Source organism: Mizuhopecten yessoensis, unplaced genomic scaffold (assembly GCF_002113885.1).
Source record: "Mizuhopecten yessoensis strain PY_sf001 unplaced genomic scaffold, ASM211388v2 scaffold2681, whole genome shotgun sequence".
Taxonomy (NCBI): Eukaryota; Metazoa; Mollusca; class Bivalvia; order Pectinida; family Pectinidae; genus Mizuhopecten; species Mizuhopecten yessoensis.
In genome coordinates, this window is record NW_018404667.1 from 52,701 (window position 1) to 76,942 (window position 24,242).

A 24,242-nucleotide genomic window follows, 5' to 3' on the forward strand; every position below is an offset into this window, starting at 1 on the left:
TAAATCCAACAGTTTCTCGTCTAGCGATAAGCGATTTTCCAAATGCAAGTCGTCCAACAAAACGAAAAATGCAGATAAAGCAAACATATTTTGCATTTGAATACTTTCAACTAGTAAGACATGTATGGCTTTACTAATAGTAAAACAAATGAAATAATAATGGTAAGAAATAGGACGATTCTGTGGTATCCTTCTCTAAATACATACACGAATGCAATACGAGTTTTACTGTGATTCTAATGTACGAGATGGACTGGAATGCCTGTATCAAAACCATTTCTCTCCGATAGCATCGCTCCTGTATACTTAGACAGGTCAGGGACGCTATCTTGTTCAGGATCGAGACCAATAGAGCGCTGTTGGTATATTTAATCAGTTAATCGTTAGTTTTGTTTGAACTTCGAAATTCACTCTTGTTTCCATTGCAATAATGTAGAAGACGATGCGTAGGTTTTGAATAGGAAGCATTTGGTATGTTAAACGTCTTTGAAACAATTTGAAAATATTTTGTTTAAATATGATCTTTCCTTACGAATATTGATCTGACACCTAAGGTAACGAAAATTTCGAAAGCCCGTTTGAACCATGAATTCCTGACAGAAATAGTCTATACTATTGATGTGCGATTTTTAAGTTTTACCAAATCTGAAAATGCAAATTAGAACAGTCATAAACAGACAAATATTAAAAGTTCTTTTAACAAAACAATAACGTACACATCTCAATATACTATAAAAAGTACAGGAATAATGCTGATATAGCTTAATTAACGCAGATTCTAGTGAAATTGTAACTGCAATTACCTGCAACACAAGAATTTAGTTCATCTTTGCAGTTTTATATACATACCTTTCCTCTCTATTGTCTTTCTAATATATACGGAAAATATGTTCGTCTACAACCAGCAACATATACACATCCATAATATGTATGTCTTTGGTTATGGGCGATTGCTGGAGTTGTTAACTCACCAGCGTTCCACGCGGTGCATTCGGCCGGGGTTCGATCCCCGAAGTCGTCATACGCATTGATATTCAGAGAAAAGTGCTTTTTTCTCCTGCCTACACAACGCCAAATACCCAGGTAGAGTATTAATTGATCTGGACGGGATATTGAGCAATCTGTAATGTAGCATTCAAGAGAGGAGGCACTATCAATGATGCCGTAGAAGCACGATCCCATTACAAACAGAACACGTTTCATATCCGGCACAAAAGCAGGCATACACACATAGAGAGATATTAGCCAGGTGGCACATGACAAGTAGTTAGCACCTGATAATGCAGCTTCCTAAAATTTGTATTGATTATTGTATATACTATTTGTATTCATTGTATATCTATCTACTGTGAAGCGTTTTAGAGTTGCTTATGCAAGCTAGATATGGCGCTAAATCAGATGTTGTTTATTATAATTATTATAATTAATATAATAAATATTCCGCCGAGTAAGTTAAATACAACTGTCATTCAAGGTCCTGCGATCTATGTGACACACACATAGCATTTGGTTTTGATAAAATTAGGCGAATCACGATGGATTGCTGCCGTCAACCTCCCCTAAATGAGCTGTCATCACATTGTGTTTCCGGTTTGTAGACAAACTCTACACATGATTGTTCAAAACTGTATATGGCACAGGATGCCAATGACCTCACCTCCGGTATCGTCATATACTTTGATGACGTAGAAGGTTGGTTTGTGTAAGGTCCTTCGAGATCAAATCTAAACCAATCAGATTTGAATTTGCTGGTGGCATATCGACACTGTAACAGTAACACCAACGGGTGAATAGTGTTTCTTGTCAGCAACTTTAAGGAAAGAGAACAGTAGAACAACACTTTAATCAAGGACAACGTGTGCTACGTCCTTATTGTTTCGCTGAATGAGTGTTTCCCTGGTTCTGATAAAGATGAAGTCTATGCAGGAAAATCACGCTTGCATCCACTTAAACTCCACCCGTTAGTTTAGATAAATACGAATACGAAATCCACGTCATATCCATGCCCGATACTCGTTAAATCCAATAACATGACGTTCTCATTCCGCCATTCTTATCTGACGATTATAAAGGGTATACACTTAAGTGGTGGTCAAAAGCAGAGGGTCAGTCTGTCTAGAACGGTATACAACAATGCTGACGTCTACTTACTGGACGATCACCTAAGTGCGGTGGACAGTCGAGTGGGCATTGCGTTGTTCAAGAAAATTATCGGAAACGAAGGGCTTCTGAAAAACAAGGTTAACCGTGACATATATCATTTTAACGGAAATATATGGTTAATTGACTGCCTGGAAAAAATAAAAACACGTTTTATTAAGAAAGTATTGCTCGACTCAAAATTTAAATAATATCAATCAGTTCTTTTCACGGGTGTTTTGTTAAAGTGATATATCGGAAACGTCAGATAAAAAAGTACAGGTGCCTAGCTTCAGTTATTTATTCATAATATCCATGCAATACAATCAAGATGTTGAGTAAAATCGTATGCCAGAACATGTTAAAATACGTTACCCATCTTCAAGGAACCAAGGAGATGGCCTAAACATGTAACAATGGGTTACTAAAGCCCTTGCCACATATGTAACGTTATGACTATAATTTAATTCTTCTGCACATTTTACTATGAAATCAGTAATAGTTCATTCCGTTAACCAAAGCGAGTACTGTTCATCGATTTTTCCATGTAATCTAAGTTTGACATGAATTTTAGCATTATGAAAAAATGTGATTTCATAGAAAGTATCAGAAAAAATATAATGGATGAATTATAATAGTTGTAGTCAATGGTATAATACATAATTTTAAACCCGTATCCTAGTGTAACAGGGTCGATTTATTTAGGCATAATTTGCTCAATTACAAGTATTCATATAATATAATATATGTTTGAATGTATTGTTTGTAATATGTTGTATTCATACTATATAGCATATGTATTCATACACATTTATTCATGAATGAAATATTTGTAATAATGTCCGTGTTTATATAATTCACGACGCAAGACGTAATGTCTTATCTTTACGCTCCGCGCTGGATTTATTCGTGCGGGCGCGGCGCTTTGTTTGTACGTGTATATATGTACATGTATTGTGGCGTTTGAAATGTGAGTTGTGGTCAGTGACAGGTAAGACACGTGACGGACTTGACGGACTTTGACGAAGCTATTTGGTTGGTCGAAAGTTTGTGTCGTTAGTACTCGTGTAGGTTTGTTTAAGCTTTCGGGCACTTTTTGAAATTGATTTGAAAGGAGAACAGGTCGGAAGATTCAGCTTGATATTAACAGGTCTATTTTCGGTAAGTTGAAATGTCTATTTCAATTAGTTTGATTCTATATTAACTCTATTCCTCAGTATGTATCTTCCCGCGTGTATGATAAGTGTGAATGGTTAAATAATATGTTTTAATGAATCGTTGATTTGATGACCGGTTTGATACTAAATATGTTATTCTGGAATGAAGGTTCGGGTATTCGTGATCCCATTTTAAGTTATATATTTATTGTAAAAGTTAAGCGTTATGCATTTGTTGTGATACTTTATTCTATTACTCTATTGTATTTATTGTAGTTCGTACAGATTCATTATGTGAGACGATGACGGTTTAGTCATTAGGACGTGCGTTTTCTGCCTTGTGACGTTAATGCACGATACGTGTTGTAAGTGTATTTATACTGTATTTAAAGTGTATTTATATTGCATCTATAATGTATTGATAGTGTATAAAGGTAATATTAAATGCATGTAATTGGAATTTCAAGATTCGAAGTATCGTAAACGTTTATGATAATGTTTAAAGTAAAATAACTATTTTGCTGAAGTCCTAGATGTTATTCTTATATCAATGAATAATTCCTTGTTGGAAAATATAATAAATAAGTACCAGAAAGTGTTGTAATTTTATTATCTTAGTACTGGTCATTGAATTGTTGAGATTTGTAGATTGTATTTTACCCGAATGTGACATATATGCATGTAGAGCTTATACGTATTTTTATTGTGTATTTCAGAATGTTTCTATTTATAAGCATTAAAATGCGATAGAACCGAACCCAGCGGCTTTGTCTTATTTTCGACAACTTCCCACCCGCTACACTAGTGACCCATGGCGTTCATTGGCTTTCAGGATCATCGTCATAGACGGTGGTCAGATATCCAAGAACGGGACATACCAAGACCTCCTACAACATACTGGACAATTCGCTCGCTAACTGCAAACGTTCATCTCATACGACGATGACAAAGACGATTAAGTAGGAGATGAAGGTATGTACTTCATATAAAAAATCCCCAAAAAATCGGATTGAATCATTTTTTTTTGGTTTAATTTTAAACACGCAGCATCTATCAGAATGTGTTTCCTTGACACATGAAATCGTGTTTAAAATTATTTTCAATAACTTAGGTTTACTCCGATATTAAACACCTTTCACGTTATTGATATAGGTTTATAGAACCTGTTTTATATATATACATGTAATACAGTGAAAAAGCAATCAATCAAACTACGATTGTTAGAATGTTTATCATAGAAACAGGAACAATCGGACGACGAAGGACATTATCCGGTAACTATGACTGTTGTTTGAAAACAGTGCGAATTCTTTCTTCATCTATCCTATATGTTTTATTTGGTTGAAGTGAAATAAAACAGGCAAACATCATTGAAGGTTTTTTTCTTCTTTCTTCATCTATCCTACATGTTTTATTTGGTTGAAGTGAAATAAAACAGGCAAACATCATTGAAGGTTTTTATCACGGGAGAAAGTCTTGATAGAAAAGAGCTTTCGCCCAGTATTAAAATGTTGTTTTTTTCACTTACATATCTTACAGCATGTTTCCTTTCCTGTGGTAGTTAACACATACAATTTAATCCAATTCATATTCATAATATATAACTTGGAAATCAGGAAATGACTTTTGATATCTTACGTATATACATATATGTGTAATCTCTGATGTGATCGATTAATAAAAGCATATGGTGTTTTGTAATGTTACACTGATATCTGTTACTGAATTCGCTAGTTATAGGATGACGTCATCTGTTATTTTCAATACTGTGTTATTACTGTTTTCGTCCATAGGCATATACTATCTCTTCCTATGATTGTATTTTACGATTTTTTTGTATAGGCCTTTTTAAAATTTTGTTTGTGTTTGTAATTTCCATACCGACATTACGATTCCCGTACTAAAACGTTTTAATAAAGACAACAATACCTTAATGGAAACAGTAGAAAACAAGAAAGAAAAGTGTTAAATACAACGGAATAAGATCATGATTCACGTATTTCTAAAACGCAAGTAAGGGCGGTTACTGTCGGTACGAAAGTATACAATGTAACTCTCTTGTGTTTTGTCTTCGATGTGACAGGTACCCTTAAATACGTTTTAGAGCATTACCAAATTAACATGTATGGTAAGGTAAACGATATATTTACATCACGCTGAAAACGCGACTACTTTATAAGTAATTTGAATCAATATAGCATAGGAAATGAAGGACAAGCTGTGGGAACATGTAGAGAAGGTTATGTCTGATTACCTGACTACGTCAGATGATACCGTCACCATAGAGATACGGGACTGTCTCGGCGGCAAAGTATCAGGTGAGTACATTTGATTGGGCAGTAGGTTAGACCTATTTTGATTTCTACCGTTTTTGCCCCTAGTATCACGGATGAGAACTAGAAGGGCGAAACACCTGTATGGAGCAGTGTAATTAACTGTTTACATAATCTACATATATTATCGGATTTAAAAGATACATTATCGTGTGTATCGTACGTTCATCTTTAAACAAAGTTTTACAGATTTCGTTGCGTTATGCCTTCTTTGTTCTTCAGTTATTTTTTTTATTGACAAAATATTTAATTTATATTTCAATGTTGCTTAAAATATTTTTTTAGCTCGTAGCTGCTGAAGCCCTGGTGGTGTTTTTCTGTTAGCGAGATGCAGATGAACATTGTATCTACGGAACTCGTGGTGGAATATATGGATCTACCAGCAGATTTTTCTTGAACAAGACAGTGTCTTGTTTACCCTGAATTATTGCGTCAATTTTGGCCTTTATCATTTAAAATCTTTAAAAAATCATCGGAATTTAGAAAGCAGTAACTGAAATTAAAAAAGAATAAAGCAAACTTTATAGATATTCTGGTTCCGTCGTAAATATGATTATATGATTATATTGTAACATATGTTAAAGTTAATTTTAGAGTGGTTGTGATGAAATAATTTCATAGAACAAGTATATAAGCCAGTGAAAAATTATGTTTGTTTAACGTCTTTATTACAAAATATAATGTAATATAAGTGAAAAAGTCCCATCCGTATAATCTGACAGGCTGAATGGGTCAGAGATGACTTTCGCCCCTCCCCCTATGTGGCCTCACGCCGGGAGTATCAATTTTGAGGGCTATACTACAAGGTACCGCCCCGGGCTGAAGCTGGTACTCAGGGGCATAGACTGTGAGGTACAGAGTGGGGAAAAGGTAAATATACAAGTATGGTATTTATCAACATATGTGCTCTGTTGTTTGACAAATTACGTAATGAGGACGCTCTGCCTCAAGGTTTGCAACAGACACCGTTCATATTTCACGTTCGTCATCATAAGATGGTTTTATTTCAATTTGATTATTAAGTTATACTTTTCGAAGTACCATTTATATATTTGTGTTATTCTAATTCTAAAAATATTTTCTTTTGCGCTGAGGTTAATGTCATTTTTCAATGGCTATTGTGAAAGAGTAGAGTACTGTGCAGGGTGATTTCGGCATGGAATGTAAGTGAGGTTGCACCCTTAATTGATCATCCGACCAGAGCTATCGCAAGGTGAAGAATACACCAAGATACCGTCGCAACACACAAACGCGCATATTTGTTAAGGTAAAGGGTACAAGTAGATTACCAATGTTGCTATTGTAAAATATTCGTTTAAGACCTTTTCAAACACACAATTCCATAGCAATCACATATTTTCATCCTTTTAACAGATCGGTATTTGTTTAAAATTTAAATAAACTTGAAAAGTGTTCAAAGCGTACACTTTACCGTTTTTACCACAGTTACCATTTTTACCACAGCATCAAAACTAGTATCCATTATATGGGTCATAAAGCATACGAAAAAAACTTGACAGACGAAGTTACTCTAAGCCAGCAAAACTCCTAAAGGTTGCCTCGTCTTCTATATTAAAGGGGGAATACTCCAAGTCAAAGAAAACTCTGAGTGAAACTATTTGCCTTAAAAACCGATGCAGTGGTAGCCTTTGCCTTAATCTTAATATGGTGCTAAAACTAATAAGACCACACTAAATGGGCGGATTAGACGAGTGGTTAACACTAGAATGGTTTCATGTATACGGGCCCAGGTAAGGTATTATATGAAGTATACACATCACTCATACTAGCATACCTGTCCAATGTGCTCAAGTCTTTACACCATTTGTACTTATTAATAGTGTGTGTACACGTATGAATATACTTCCATGTTCAGACAATCAAGAGTCGTGTGTGAGGATAGTATCTATACGCAGATAAAATGTCTCAAATATAGCAAAGAACGAGGTATGGGATAGAATTTGTGTATGGTCAGTCAACAATTAGTCTTGTGCCGTATATCGTAAAGATTCATTACACCAATATACTTGTTTGTGAAATACATACGTTGTTTCAGTCAAACGGGCTGGGAAAGTAGGGCTGCAAAATTTGTCCCTAACATGAATCTGGATTGCTTTGTAATTGACATGTTAATAAAACTATGGTAAGACAAAATAGCGCTTAGACATCGCTAACTCTCTTTTATGTAGAAAAGACGGTGAACATTGACAATAAAGAATAAAGGAATACATAATCAAATTGTTTATTAAAAAACAAATGGAATACTTATAGATAGTATAGATACATAATGAAACGTATGTCACACCAACAGTGTGTAGTTATCATAAATATTTAGACACATTGATTGCTTTTCCAATGCATAATTACACACACGTAATCAATTCCTGAAATTGTGTTTCAAAGCTAAGAACAACTTAGAAATCCGCTTGTCTCTCATTTAAAAGATGCAACAGAACAAAAACAAAGAACAATAATGTATTTTTTGTTAAATGAAAATGGTACTAAACATACATTTGTCGTTCATATTTTAGCGGGCACACTTTTTTACGTATTGTCAAATTTTGACAGATTAACGCAATGATGTTTTGGCGCACTCACAATGGATGTAATCAATTCTGTTCACAGAAATTCAATCATAATTTAGCGCGATATCCAAGGCCCGAAATGCGCTAAAATAAAAATACCGCTAAAATACATGTATGTACGTTGACAACATATGATAATATATCTTAAAAGAAAGAAGATTACATGTATACATATTTCTATACAAATCAAAAAGTAATTTATGATTGTAATTTATCAAAAAAACAATTATTTCCATTGTTTTAATAAAATCTATCATTCGAATTAAAATAAAAATAAGACAAGGAAATCTTGAATTAATGTCAAGCTCCGTTTCGATATTTTATCAAAACTCGTTGAAATCTGAATGTGTATGAATAATACAAGTAGTTTGCATATGGTAACATTTTCATATGTTTCTCTAGCCTTCCCCGAGTACCTTTGGCTTGGTATTCTTGCTGGCTGTTTGTCTACAAAGCACATTTGTGTCCGGAAGCTTACCGATCAAAGGGAATCAGTAGTCGAAATAAAGGCGTCACACTAGCTAGAGTATCAGGGACCTGGATTAATCTGTATATTGCAACTTCATGATCTGTTTTCCCTGTGTTACTCTTAATTACTGACTCAGTGCTTAATTATGATAAGATTTTTTTCAAACATCCACAGACTTTTTGTACAATAAAGATTGTGTAGATTCAATATTTTCGCGTCGAAATGATTGCTTTTATATTTAAACAAACGACGATTGGATGAATGTAGTTTCAAAAGAAATAGTCGAAGCGTCTGGTTCCATTATTTATGACTGAGACTGAGTTGTGCAAATAGAGAAGGAAAACATAACGTTTAAGATAAACAATTTTTTTTATATATTACATAAACAATTAAAACAAAGTGAAGTTAAAAAAGGGATATATATGTTTGTTTTACAACCCATGAAATTGTATTGCATTTGTTTTTGATGTTGCAGTTGTTACCTATATTTTTGGCAAATGTGTAAAATATTATGATAATGATAAAATGTTGATATGTGTTAGTCAAGCGTGTTTTGATAAATAACGTCATAAATGGAAACTGTATTAAAACATATATCCGTCAATACATTGATGAAATAAATACGTCTTAGGAAATATTTTACATTCGAATGACTTTATATTTTGATGTCCTGGAATCATAGTCTGATATGTTGATCTATATATGTGTTTATCTAATTCCAATGAAATATATATCCTGGCAAACAGTTGCCGGAATGATCAAGATACAAATGTTTGAATCCTGTACATTATTTTATTATTTTATGATAATTTTGGAAAAGTAAACGTTATACAGTATCTATAGTTTTTTTAATTATAGAACATATAACATGATATTTTTAATTTGACATTTGCCTGCAGGATTTCATAGTCACAGTAAAACACTTTCCTGAAAAAGATATATAGATTTTTTTTTATTCTAAGTATCACTACTTGATATTGTTAATATACAAAAATAATTAATTGATGACATTTTAACATACTTGTTTGATTCCCAACTTGTAATGCTGATTACATATCTAATTGACAACACTTTCTCACTGACATCATACATTTTTAACATGTCTTACTGATTACATATCTCATTTACAACCTTTCTCATTGACATAATATATTATTGATAACAAACTTGACTAATGTAATTGACATCATGTATCATTGACAACCTGTCTTTTTATTAACGAATATTCTTCATTAATCAAGGAGCACACATTTGCAAGTGAGATTGTCGTTCTTTGGTGCTACTTTACACGAACTTGTGTCAACGCTGTTAACCATCTAGTTGCTTGTCCCTGGAAAAGGAAGCTTCCTTTTTTTTTGTGTGGACATGTGCTATACTAGTAAAAATATGTCCAGGGTTTGCCATCATACAGCAACGTAAAGACACAGACGTTGGTTATGCTGAATACATTCATATTACAGACCTACGCAGATGAACTTTTTCGCAGTGGGCAATGTGCTATCGTTCATAACCCGCATGAGTTTTCTCTCAAGATGAGTCCAGGGAAGACGGTCCTTTCCATCTCATTTTGGACGCAACTTGTCTAAAGAGAAAAAATAAATAGTTTCAGCATACAAACGGGTCATTGTTTAGATTGCAAACATTTATATGTATAAGTCTTCATTGTTTTACTTTATAATTAAAGGATCCCCGTGCCTCAACTACAAAAATGAAAATCGTTGGATTATTTTCCTTGCATGATTGTAGCATTGATAGCTGCTAAGAAAACAATACCTTGGGGAACTTGAATAATAATAATAATGATGAATAAACGATAGCAATCACTGACACTATTCTAGGTTAAACGATGTCATATCAGGATTCAAACTCTGGACCTCATTATGCTGTTGCTCTATCTGACTGAGCTATCATGTCTTCGTACAGAATAAAACTACTGTGGAATTATCCAATATCATGATCGAGTGGGACAGGGATCTAGTGGTGTGAATTTCAATGTCATGACTTCATTTGTTCCTTTATGCCCAGCATTTGCATATATTGTTTAGGGGAAGGGATCTTAACCATTTCAAAGTTATTACCCAGGGGTTAATTCTGCAAGGGTTAGGCAGACCCTTGTATCAATTCTAATGTCATGACTGCATTCGTCTATTTATGCCAAGCAATTGTATATATAGTTTTGAGGAAGGGATCTCAACTGTTTCAAATATATTACTCAGGGGTTAATTCGGCAAGGGTTGGGCAGACCCCGGGGTCAATTCTAATGTAATGACTGCATTCGTCTCTTTATGCTTTGCAATTGTATATATAGTTTTGTGGATGGGATCTTAACTGTTTCAAAGTTATTACCCGGGGGTTAAGTCTCCAAGGATTGAGCAGACCCCGGGGTCATCCGGGAAATATATGTGCATTTGTCTTTTTTTTCATACTCACCAATTGTATATTTGATTATAAGTTCGGGATCTCAACGGTTTCGAAGCTAAGGCTCAGAAACAAGGTTTGGTAAGACCATATGATCAAATCTTATATCATGACTGCGTTCGTCTCTTTATGCCCAGCATTATCATAAACAGTTTTGGGGTGGGAATATTAACCGTTTCAAAGCTATGGCCCAGGGGTAAAGTTTGCAAGGGTGGGGCAGACCCCGGAACCTTCCAATAATGCATATGCGCATTCGTAGCTTTATACTATTTACATATATATAAAGGGTTGGGATCTGAACATTGTAAAGCTGAAATTCAGAAACTAGGTCCCTAGTTGTGTGGCCAGACCCCTGGTCCAGTTCTAATACCAGGACTGCATCCGCTCTTTATGTTCACCAATTGTATATAAAGTTTTGTGGTTGGGATGTCAACCGTTTCAAAGACTATATCTCCGAGGGTAGGGATAGACCGCAGGGTCATCCTGGAAGCATAAGCGCATTCATATGGTCAACCATTTCAAAGCAAGAAACTATATTTGGTCCCACTTCTTGGTCCGTGGGTCAGCCTGTCCATTTGTGCAACAGTTCATCCCACCACGAAATGATGCTTAAATATAGTTGATATCAATTGCTGAGTTCTAGAGAAGGTCGATTAAAGCAAAATAGCCAAATAACCCTTTTTGGACCCGTCCCTAAGCTTCCTTGGGGGTCAGCCTCCCCATTTCTACAATTTTGAATCCCTACCTTCCTTGAATGCTTCCGGCCAAATATGATTTATATCCAGTGCATAAATGTAGTTCTACAGAAAAGGTCGTTCATAGCAATATAGCCAAATTGACCCCGGTTCGGCTCCGCCCCTCAACCCACAGGGGGAGGGGGGGGGGAGCCCCCCATTTGTACAAATTTGAATCCCAACCACTTATAAATGCTTCCAGAATAAATTAGATAAAATTATATTGTTTGGTTAAGAAGAAGTCGTTTGAAAAATTGTTGAAGTACGGACGGACGACGGACGAACGACGGACGCCACGGTATGGCATACGCTCACCTTGGTCCTTCGAGCCCGAGAGATTACAAATAGAGTTCAAACAAAATATGTCATATTAACTTAAAACGATATGATAACGTCTGTCAACGGATGCTGACAGTTTTTCATTCAATCCGATTTCGTATCATTACGTTATGACATTCATAGTTGTATGGTTGTCAATTGAATTAGGTAGACTTGTAGAGGGACAAAGGTCATGCAACTCCATATGTGAACAAGTGACCTCACATTTAAAGATTTTCTCATAGAAGTTAAAAAAGCCGGATTACCGAAGAAAAAAGACCGTGCTTATGATCGTAGACAGTCAGACGCATTAACCATTCCGCCACTACGGTTGTTGTAAAATCAAAATGATATAATCCTATGCATACATGTAATCAATGTCAACATACCAGCTAGTTCTTTCCAGCCAATGATGTCACATTCCCGTGAAGCCATCATTATTCTATGGACGGAAGCTTCTTTACCGTTTCGCTGAAGCCATGTGTGCAGCAAGTGCATTTTCATATTTCTTGCTTCGCCATGGTGGTTTAACTCGGCCTCCCTAATTATTTCGTCTTCTAAATCAAGATGTATGAAGAAAACAACGTACATCGTTCCAATGGAACGTGCAACAATATCCACCTCGACCTCACGCAGACGTCTTTCCGGCAAACACAGATCGCATACTGACTTTTCTGTACAAATAGTCAAAAAAGAGGTACAAATTGTTGGATAATTACATAATATTTGAAGTATGCAAATTCATTAATCTGTCAGAATTAAATACAATATACCATTATCCGTACATTAAGGAGAAGTGTTGTATTTTTAAAGTGTTTTCTGTTCAATACTAAGTACCATAACTCTAATATGCATATTTTTGCACTACTTCTGCTCAATATCATCATAAAATAAAATAAAGATATCCAATGCACATGCACCTATGGCAAACAGCTTCTTTTTTCTTAATTCTGAAATGATATTCATAACTAGAAAACCACGCCAGCTGTTTTATGTTATCAAATAACTGCTGCTGTATTATATTTACACGTCTTAAAAATGTGCTCGGGTGGGGCAGCAAGGTTCGTCGAACAGCTGGGGTTGTAAGCTTAGGAGCATTTTAGAGTGGAATTTGTGCTCCTGTCCTCAAGTCCTGTCTTGTGTATTTTTTTTACTATCTCCTTGTACATACCCTCCGGTTTTCTTAAAGATCGGTTGCCTAAAGAAGACGTCATGCAATGCAACCTTACGTCTGGCCTGAAATCTGTGTTGCGGACAGTTGTAGCACTTCATTTTTGTATGAGGGGTAAGCATATCTTTTTTCTTAAAAGCCAAGACGAAGACGATACGGATGGCGTCAAACCTTCTACTAAAGTAAAGTCGAGTTCCTGACCTGATCTTTTCCTACGCTTCACTATCCTGTAGTAATCGGACTCAGAGCTGTCCGTTGCCGGGTCGGACGTAGGCCCTTTTGTTCTCGCAACAAGCACGCATGTAAGTGTAGATGACCCCTTGTCAAATTTGCAGGTACACGGTTGTGCGGCTTCTCTTTTTCTTCAATTGAATGAAAAAACTAAAACATCGGGATATTGATCAAGAAAAGGCTCTGGCCATTAAGGAAGAAGTGCAGACTATGTTTTGCCCATGCAGTAGAAGAGGTTTCAATGTCGAGAAGAACTTCGATGAATACAGGTACTTGGCGCTCGGGCTCACTACTTCACTGTTGATTTGCACATACGTGTTGCAGGTCGTCCTTTAATCGAGTCAGCGAATGACTTAACGTTCTTGTTGACTGTTGGGACAACGCCCTTCGGTGACGATATTTTGTACATGCCAGGTCCCGTCATGACTCTGTATACAGATGATTCCGTGATGTGTTAAGATGCTTGCTGGGACAGGAACGTCATAGACTTGGGAGTAGTCCATGGATCAACTCATGGAGTACAATGAACTCCGGAAGATGAAAATAGTCTTGTTGGCTGGTTTTGTAGTTTCTTCGCGAGTTTAACGATAAGATACATTTGTCTATAAAGGTTGTCTATATGCTCGTCGACCGTTACTTATATATTGAAAGCTGAAACCGTCGGTATCCAAGGCGGTTCGTGAGGGTTGGGAGCACCCTCACATGGATGTATTTGCCACAGGCGCTATGAACAGTCAGTTGTCCACACATCTCACGGTCCAACGCCATGATTTGAGGTCCTCTGATTTCCTAACTATGTTTGTGGAGGATATCGCAACCCCATCCTCGTTATCCTGTGATTTATCAGAAGGCTTTTGTTTGTAATAGAAGATAGTAGTACGCCATACCTACCGAAGCAGGTAGGACAGAAGAGTATGACAAGGGGAGTTTTTGCATACCTTTCTTTTATATTATGAAAAAAATAACAGAGTGCCTTAAATATGATGATTACGTAGCGAGTTTTAACATGATATTACCATATTAAGTATAAAATATTTAAAATCTAGATAATGGGACATTATTTGATCAAATGGTAAACAGACATACTTATCTTTTCCGCCTCTTGTGAATTTGGTGACAACTCTGACATCATTGCCGCGGAATCCATATGAGTAGCATTCATAGCATCAACAATGGCGGACAAGGTGACGTCAGACTGGGACCTACTGTTCCTCCAGGCTATCAATGTTCGTGTTATTTGTGACCGAAAATCAAGTGCGGCATTGGTTTGGCGTACTTGCGTAATGGTATTGTTCTTCATTCCCAACTCCAAGAAGAAGAGTACATAGCCATCCCCAATGTGTTTCGCTATGTGGCTCATTTGCTTCAGAGATGGTTCTCTTGTTAAATCTACCCCACTAGTATTACCTACAAATCATGGCTCGTATTGATTACTCAAAATTGAATATCTGTCTCTGTTTATGTCTGTTTTCTTCCTCATCTCTGTGTGTGTGTGTGTCTGTGTGTGTCTGTCTGTGTGTCTGTCTGTGTGTCTGTGTGTCTGTCTGTCTCTGTCTCTGTCTCTCTCTCTCTCTCTCTCTCTCTCTCTCTCTCTCTCTCTCAAATTAAACTATGTTACTTTCTGTCTGTCTGTCTCCCCCTCTATGACTCTTCATGTTTCTCCCTTTCTCTCTCCCTCTTTCTCTCTCCCTTTTTCTCCCTCACTCTGTCTGTCTGTCTGTCTCTATCTCTCTATATATATTTAAAATAATCTACTAGCATACATACAAATGATTTATAAAGAATTAAAATATATCAATTGTCAGCTATAAAAAAGTTTTGAAAACAAATATATCTAACAAACATTTCGTTACAAACACATTCACTGCCATAAACTAAGTAAACCATATACTTGTTAGATAAATATTCAAAACATAGTTTGAAATGAAAGTTAAATTTGCTAGAAAAGTACTTGCTTCGGGGTTTCACTTTATTCTTATGTATACATCAACACAATTGTAAGGTTCCTAAAACCATTTTCTTAGGTTGAAAGTTTGAAGATTTCGCTTTTGATTATAATCTAATTCGGCAATTTAGTAGCGTTATCAACTTAATTGCATCATCTGTTGCTGCCAAATGAATTGGTAAATAATTTTCTGAATAGTTTATTGTCAATTTGTTAAAAAATATACGATATAATAAATATATGTTGAATCGAAAAAAAAAAAACTAACCTGAAGATGCGTTAGCTCCTTTCCCTGCTGTTTTTGGTCTTGGCTGTAAAAGATATTAAAGAATTTGAGCAAAATTACATTAGAGCTGCCTGTTCTATGTATACTATTTTTTATCATAAATGCGCCGTATAAAACAATAAATTATTTAGCTAGGGTTTCCATCAGGATTATTGTTGACATACATATTTTTCATATTATAAACTGACACAACAAACATTAGTCTATTTAAAATGTAAAAAAAAAAAAAAATTCTTTATAAACATGTCTTGTTTTTATTGTATAATTTACCTGCATTGTAAACCAGAAGTCATAATCTGCCTTGGATAGTTTCGTTGTCCTGTCTGAGTGTAGCATTGATTTGACTTTGGATGGTTCCAAAACGTTATCCTCCTGCAGAACTTCGAAATTGTGATGTAGGTATGCCTTATAAACAAGATGCAGCTGGTCGTTTCGACGTAAAGTTGAATCCAGGAGATCTGTGACAATGCCTCTTAATTGTTTGCCGTTGGTAAATGGTTGAGGTGATGGATTTTCAGAGAAGAGGGTGATTTTGATCATTCTGTCGCGGCAATGAGCAATCATCTTCCAGTCGCCTGTCAACAGGAAGCAAGCAATACCCCGTTGTATACACAGGGACGTGGCGTCATCAACTTTAAACCTGTAAATCAAAGACGCTAGAAACTTGTCACAGACTGCTTCTGGCACAAACTTGTCCTGGAACTGAATGCAAAGCGTCGAAGATGTTTTTGCATATTTGTCCTTGAGGTACTGTCTTACCAAGTCTGGATCAGCTGGCTGCAACAGTGATGGCACGATGTATGTGTCTACATCCGTCGGGATCCCGGTTGGTACAGGCTTGACAATCAGCTCGGATCTCTCTATGAAGTAGAGAAGGGTCTCGCTATGTGACAGAAAACCTTCCTTGACGTCGTGCATTCTCCATATGCGGTCAATGAATTCTCTCTTCAGTCGACGGGTTCGTTGATATTCTATCAGCAAGGGGTCATCTTTTTCTAGATTCTGTAGGTGGAATTTGAGAGCTGTCACAATCAGACGGAATGCTCTGATCATCCAGGCAGGATCGAGGATAATCTTCATGTCCAAGGGAATGGGTTGACCTGGCTCGTCATCGGAGGGGAAGCTGAGGATAGTCCTTGACGTATGCATGTACCTAAGATATTCAACACATACAATATACAAAGGTATCGTACCGCCTTACACAAAGTTATTTCAACAGCTCCAATATGTACTTGATAACAATGATAACAATATACATTCTTTATGTAGGATAAATACATGTTTAGCCATGGGCGAATCTTTCACATGGTCCTCTTAATAAAATACATGTAATAATTATGAATTACATTATAAATAAATATATATAAGAAAAACACAATAGCATAAGATATAAAATATCATAACTTTTTAAGACACATTCACCTTAAATTGATCATCACAGCTGTCTTACGTTAAGAATGTCACAGAATGCATAATTATCATGCAAAATCGTTTCATAAATCAAATGGCACATGTCTAATTTACATGTATGCTAACATAGCAAAAACATAAAAATTGACCTACTTATACGTTAATGTAGCATAATTCAAAACAAAATTGGTTTCACTTCATTAAAAAAGCTACTTTTAAAATGTATGAAAATGTTTGACAAGTTTCTGTTTAAAATTACTAAATATATCAACATTCTTTAACTCTTCTGGAAGTCCATTCCAAAATTGAGTGCTATTAGAAAAATAGTTTTGAATAAAATGTTGTTCTGTGTTTTGGAACACAGATGTTAATTGCATCTGAAAACCTAGTACTTCTTGTATGGACATTCCTAGTTAGACAAAGCAATCAAAGGTCAAACGATCCTGCACTCGGACATATGGTGGAACGTACGACTACTTTTGCTGCCAAACTATAGTAAACAGCTAGTTATTATACTTCTTTATCGATTTAAATCCGAACTATTTAAGAGTTGGACATGTTTTAATGATAAACTGATACCAATGATAAAACTGTTTACTCAATTAATAAAACAATTGTGTTTATTTTCTATAATAACAAGTAGTCTACATTTTGCCGAACATACCGAAGAAATCCTTCGACGTCCACCACACCAAACTTCGTTGCCCGCTCTTTCAATTCCTTGAAAGTCATGACCCTTGTTGAGCTATTCCGTAAACGCATGATGTCATGTTCGAGAGATATCCAGCTTCCAGGCAGTAGTTGACCCCACTGTGCCTGGTATGGAGCACTCTTTAGGATGGCCTTCCAGATAATCTCTCGTTCTGAATCAGTCTGCGTCTTATTGCCGATGTGGAAAAATTCAATGATGTGATTCTGATAGATTTCGTCAATCTCCGGGTTATTTCTGATTATGTCAATGACAAACTTCAGAGTGTTTTTTCTATCCGCCTATTGGAAGATGTAATCGGAAATGATTTTAGTAATAAATAACTTAATGAACCCTTTATATATGTAAGTTGTTTTATCAAGCAAAGAAAGACAATAATTATTATACTTTTCTCAACCGTCTTCATGATAAACACATTCTATTCTGACAGGAAATACTAAACACCCAATAACATCTACATTAACGATAACAAGCTTTTCATTAAATATAGGCTGTCATTAAAACTGCAGATTTGTAAACAATACTTATAACTACCAGACAAAAATTCAGCAACTGTATTTTTCATCTTGTAAAGTCCACCTTTTTGTAGAGTTCTTCAACTTACTGTGAAATCAAATATTTCCGTGGGGCACAATTTCGTGGTTTCCCGAAAAAAACTACACAATTGTATTGGCACAGGAATTCGTTGATTACGAAAACCCATTCTAACAGAGAATATCTTTAAGTCAAACTTTCAACTACTTCGTGGACCTATGTAAAAGTGGCTGAAGTTTTCCCAAAACCCAACGAAATTAAAAACTCCACAAAAATTAGTTATTTTACGGTATTTTATTTTTATTTCTTCCATTGGCGAGGATAGAAATCATGTATGACCTTAAAAGAAACGACATTTGTACAGGGAATGCTTATAAATATAACGAAACAAATATAAGTAACTGTCGAACCGGAAATGGTCAACATATTGCAATCATAATTAGGACGTTGCTATGGCATGTTGCAATTACAAACATTAGGATTATCTTTCCCAGACAACTTTGGCGTTTTTATAACACCAAAAACGGTTATTAGATTCACACATTTCATGAACGTATTAGACATCTGGATATGCAACTTGACTTGACTCTGGATTTCACAAAGCTAAGGTTTATGGATCTCCCAAAATTGGGTTTATGGATCTCCCAAAATTGGGTTTATGGATCTAACAAAATTGGGTTGATGGACCTTACAAAGTTGGATTTATTGATCTAACAAAGCTAGGTTTATGGATATTACAAACATTGCTTTACGGAGCTTACAAAGTTAAGAGTATTGATCTAAAAAAGTAAGGGTTATGACTTTAATAAAACTTAAGCTATGTATCTAACAGGGTAAGGTTTAAGGATCTTACAAAGTGAGGTTTATAGATCTAACAAAGTTAGGTTAACGGATCTGACAAAATTAAGTTTATTGATTTAGCAAAGCAAGGTTTGTAAATAAAGCGTTAGTTTATGAATTTAACATATTAGGTTTATAGACCTAACACAGAAAGGAGTATGGCTCTTACAAAGCGAGTCTTATGGATCTAAAAAAATGAATTATAGATATAACAAAGTTAGGTTTATGGATTGTCTTTTCAAAGTTAAACGTGGTTTACGTTTCTGACAAACTAAGGTCTTTCGATATTACAACGTAAGGTTTATAGAACTTACAATATTAGGTTAATGAAATTACCAGAATAAGGTTTATGGATTGTTCAAGTTTGCAAAGTTAAATACGGTTTATTGAACTAGCGAAGTTAGGTTTACGGATCTGACAAACTTAGGTCTATGGATCTGGCAAATTTAGTTTAATAGATTTAATAAACTTATGTTTATGTAACTTACAAAAATAGGTTTATTGGTTTAACAAAGTGAGATTTGTGGATTTAACACACGGTTATAATAGTTGATCTAACAAAGTGAGGTTTGTCGATTTAACACATTTATAATAGTGGATCTAACAAAGTGCTGTTTGTGGATTTAACGAAGTTATAATAGTGGCTCTAACAAAGTGATGTTTGTGGATTTAACAAAGTTATAATAGTGGATCTAACAAAGTTAGTTTTGTGGATTTAACAAAGTTATAATAGTGGATTTCACAAAGTGATGTTTGCGGATTTAACACAGTTATAATAGTGGATCTAACAAAGTTAGTTTTGTGGATTTAACAAAGTTATAATAGTGGATTTAACAAAGTGATGTTTGCGGATTTAACACAGTTATAATAGTGGATCTAACAAAGTTAGTTTTGTGGATTTAACAAAGTTATAATAGTGGATCTAACAAAGTTAGTTTTGTGGATTTAACAAAGTTATAATAGTGGATTTAACAAAGTGATAATAGTGGATCTAACAAAGTTATAATAGTGGATCTAATAAAGTGAGGTTTGTGGATTTAACACAGTTATAATAGTGGATCTAACAAAGTGATGTTTGTGAATTTAACACAGTTAAAATAGTGGATCTAACAAAGTGAGGTTTATAGATCTAACAAAGTTAGGTTAACGGATCTGACAAAATTAAGTTTATTGATTTAGCAAAGCAAGGTTTGTAAATAAAGCGTTAGTTTATGGATCTAACATATTAGGTTTATAGACCTAACACAGAAAGGATTATGGCTCTTACAAAGCGAGTCTTATGGATCTAAAAAAATGAATTATAGATAGAACAAAGTTAGGTTTATGGATTGTCTTTTCAAAGTTAAACGTGGTTTACGTTTCTGACAAACTAAGGTCTTTCGATATTACAACGTAAGGTTTATAGAACTTACAATATTAGGTTAATGAAATTACCAAAATAAGGTTTATGGATTGTTCAAGTTTGCAAAGTAAAATACGGTTTATTGAACTAGCGAAGTTAGGTTTACGGATCTGACAAAGTGATGTTGGTGGATTTAACACAGTTATAATAGTGGATCTAACAAAGTGCGGTTGGTGGATTTAACACACGGTTATAATAGTTGATCTAACAAAGTGATGTTTGTGGATTTAACACAGCTATAATAGTGGATCTAACAAAGTGACGTTTGTGGATTTAACAAAGTTATAATAGTGGATCTAACAAAGTGAGGTTTGTGGATTTAACAAAGTTATAATAGTGGATCTAACAAAGTGAGGTTTGTGGATTTAACAAAGTTATAATAGTGGATCTAACAAAGTGAGGTTTGTGGATTTAACAAAGTTATAATAGTGGATCTAACAAAGTGAGGTTTGTGGATTTAACAAAGTTATAATAGTGGATCTAACAAAGTGAGGTTTGTGGATTTAACAAAGTTATAATAGTGGATCTAACAAAGTGAGGTTTGTGGATTTAACAAAGTTATAATAGTGGATCTAACAAAGTGAGGTTTGTGGATTTAACAAAGTTATAATAGTGGATCTAACAAAGTGAGGTTTGTGGATTTAACAAAGTTATAATAGTGGATCTAACAAAGTGAGGTTTGTGGATTTAACAAAGTTATAATAGTGGATCTAACAAAGTGAGGTTTGTGGATTTAACAAAGTTATAATAGTGGATCTAACAAAGTGAGGTTTGTGGATTTAACAAAGTTATAATAGTGGATCTAACAAAGTGAGGTTTGTGGATTTAACAAAGTTATAATAGTGGATCTAACAAAGTGAGGTTTGTGGATTTAACAAAGTTATAATAGTGGATCTAACAAAGTGAGGTTTGTGGATTTAACAAAGTTATAATAGTGGATCTAACAAAGTGAGGTTTGTGGATTTAACAAAGTTATAATAGTGGATCTAACAAAGTGAGGTTTGTGGATTTAACAAAGTTATAATAGTGGATCTAACAAAGTGAGGTTTGTGGATTTAACAAAGTTATAATAGTGGATCTAACAAAGTGAGGTTTGTGGATTTAACAAAGTTATAATAGTGGATCTAACAAAGTGAGGTTTGTGGATTTAACAAAGTTATAATAGTGGATCTAACAAAGTGAGGTTTGTGGATTTAACAAAGTTATAATAGTGGATCTAACAAAGTGAGGTTTGTGGATTTAACAAAGTTATAATAGTGGATCTAACAAAGTGAGGTTTGTGGATTTAACAAAGTTATAATAGTGGATCTAACAAAGTGAGGTTTGTGGATTTAACAAAGTTATAATAGTGGATCTAACAAAGTGAGGTTTGTGGATTTAACAAAGTTATAATAGTGGATCTAACAAAGTGAGGTTTGTGGATTTAACAAAGTTATAATAGTGGATCTAACAAAGTGAGGTTTGTGGATTTAACAAAGTTATAATAGTGGATCTAACAAAGTGAGGTTTGTGGATTTAACAAAGTTATAATAGTGGATCTAACAAAGTGAGGTTTGTGGATTTAACAAAGTTATAATAGTGGATCTAACAAAGTGAGGTTTGTGGATTTAACAAAGTTATAATAGTGGATCTAACAAAGTGAGGTTTGTGGATTTAACAAAGTTATAATAGTGGATCTAACAAAGTGAGGTTTGTGGATTTAACAAAGTTATAATAGTGGATCTAACAAAGTGAGGTTTGTGGATTTAACAAAGTTATAATAGTGGATCTAACAAAGTGAGGTTTGTGGATTTAACAAAGTTATAATAGTGGATCTAACAAAGTGAGGTTTGTGGATTTAACAAAGTTATAATAGTGGATCTAACAAAGTGAGGTTTGTGGATTTAACAAAGTTATAATAGTGGATCTAACAAAGTGAGGTTTGTGGATTTAACAAAGTTATAATAGTGGATCTAACAAAGTGAGGTTTGTGGATTTAACAAAGTTATAATAGTGGATCTAACAAAGTGAGGTTTGTGGATTTAACAAAGTTATAATAGTGGATCTAACAAAGTGAGGTTTGTGGATTTAACAAAGTTATAATAGTGGATCTAACAAAGTGAGGTTTGTGGATTTAACAAAGTTATAATAGTGGATCTAACAAAGTGAGGTTTGTGGATTTAACAAAGTTATAATAGTGGATCTAACAAAGTGAGGTTTGTGGATTTAACAAAGTTATAATAGTGGATCTAACAAAGTGAGGTTTGTGGATTTAACAAAGTTATAATAGTGGATCTAACAAAGTGAGGTTTGTGGATTTAACAAAGTTATAATAGTGGATCTAACAAAGTGAGGTTTGTGGATTTAACAAAGTTATAATAGTGGATCTAACAAAGTGAGGTTTGTGGATTTAACAAAGTTATAATAGTGGATCTAACAAAGTGAGGTTTGTGGATTTAACAAAGTTATAATAGTGGATCTAACAAAGTGATGTTTGTGGATTTAACAAAGTTATAATAGTGGATCTAACAAAGTGAGGTTTGTGGATTTAACAAAGTTATAATAGTGGATCTAACAAAGTGAGGTTTGTGGATTTAACAAAGTTATAATAGTGGATCTAACAAAGTGAGGTTTGTGGATTTAACAAAGTTATAATAGTGGATCTAACAAAGTGAGGTTTGTGGATTTAACAAAGTTATAATAGTGGATCTAACAAAGTGAGGTTTGTGGATTTAACAAAGTTATAATAGTGGATCTAACAAAGTGAGGTTTGTGGATTTAACAAAGTTATAATAGTGGATCTAACAAAGTGAGGTTTGTGGATTTAACAAAGTTATAATAGTGGATCTAACAAAGTGAGGTTTGTGGATTTAACAAAGTTATAATAGTGGATCTAACAAAGTGAGGTTTGTGGATTTAACAAAGTTATAATAGTGGATCTAACAAAGTGAGGTTTGTGGATTTAACAAAGTTATAATAGTGGATCTAACAAAGTGAGGTTTGTGGATTTAACAAAGTTATAATAGTGGATCTAACAAAGTGAGGTTTGTGGATTTAACAAAGTTATAATAGTGGATCTAACAAAGTGAGGTTTGTGGATTTAACAAAGTTATAATAGTGGATCTAACAAAGTGAGGTTTGTGGATTTAACAAAGTTATAATAGTGGATCTAACAAAGTGAGGTTTGTGGATTTAACAAAGTTATAATAGTGGATCTAACAAAGTGAGGTTTGTGGATTTAACAAAGTTATAATAGTGGATCTAACAAAGTGAGGTTTGTGGATTTAACAAAGTTATAATAGTGGATCTAACAAAGTGAGGTTTGTGGATTTAACAAAGTTATAATAGTGGATCTAACAAAGTGAGGTTTGTGGATTTAACAAAGTTATAATAGTGGATCTAACAAAGTGAGGTTTGTGGATTTAACAAAGTTATAATAGTGGATCTAACAAAGTGAGGTTTGTGGATTTAACAAAGTTATAATAGTGGATCTAACAAAGTGAGGTTTGTGGATTTAACAAAGTTATAATAGTGGATCTAACAAAGTGAGGTTTGTGGATTTAACAAAGTTATAATAGTGGA

The 24,242-nt window shown here is 34.5% G+C and overlaps 1 protein-coding gene across 1 annotated transcript in view; it reads right to left on the reverse strand.

Moving 5' to 3' along the window:
* Nucleotides 1-7,871: 7,871 nt before the first annotated feature.
* The window catches only part of LOC110446358, a 34,273-nt gene continuing 17,902 nt past the window's right edge, over nt 7,872-24,242 (reverse strand). Inside the window, exons 6-11 of the mRNA XM_021491472.1 lie at nt 17,861-18,186; nt 16,057-16,939; nt 15,769-15,811; nt 14,642-14,962; nt 12,543-12,827; nt 7,872-10,265 (exon numbers count right to left, since the gene is read on the reverse strand). Coding sequence (XP_021347147.1) covers nt 10,246-10,265; nt 12,543-12,827; nt 14,642-14,962; nt 15,769-15,811; nt 16,057-16,939; nt 17,861-18,186 — 1,878 coding nt within the window. The 3' untranslated portion in view covers nt 7,872-10,245. The remainder of the gene's footprint in view (nt 10,266-12,542; nt 12,828-14,641; nt 14,963-15,768; nt 15,812-16,056; nt 16,940-17,860; nt 18,187-24,242) is intronic.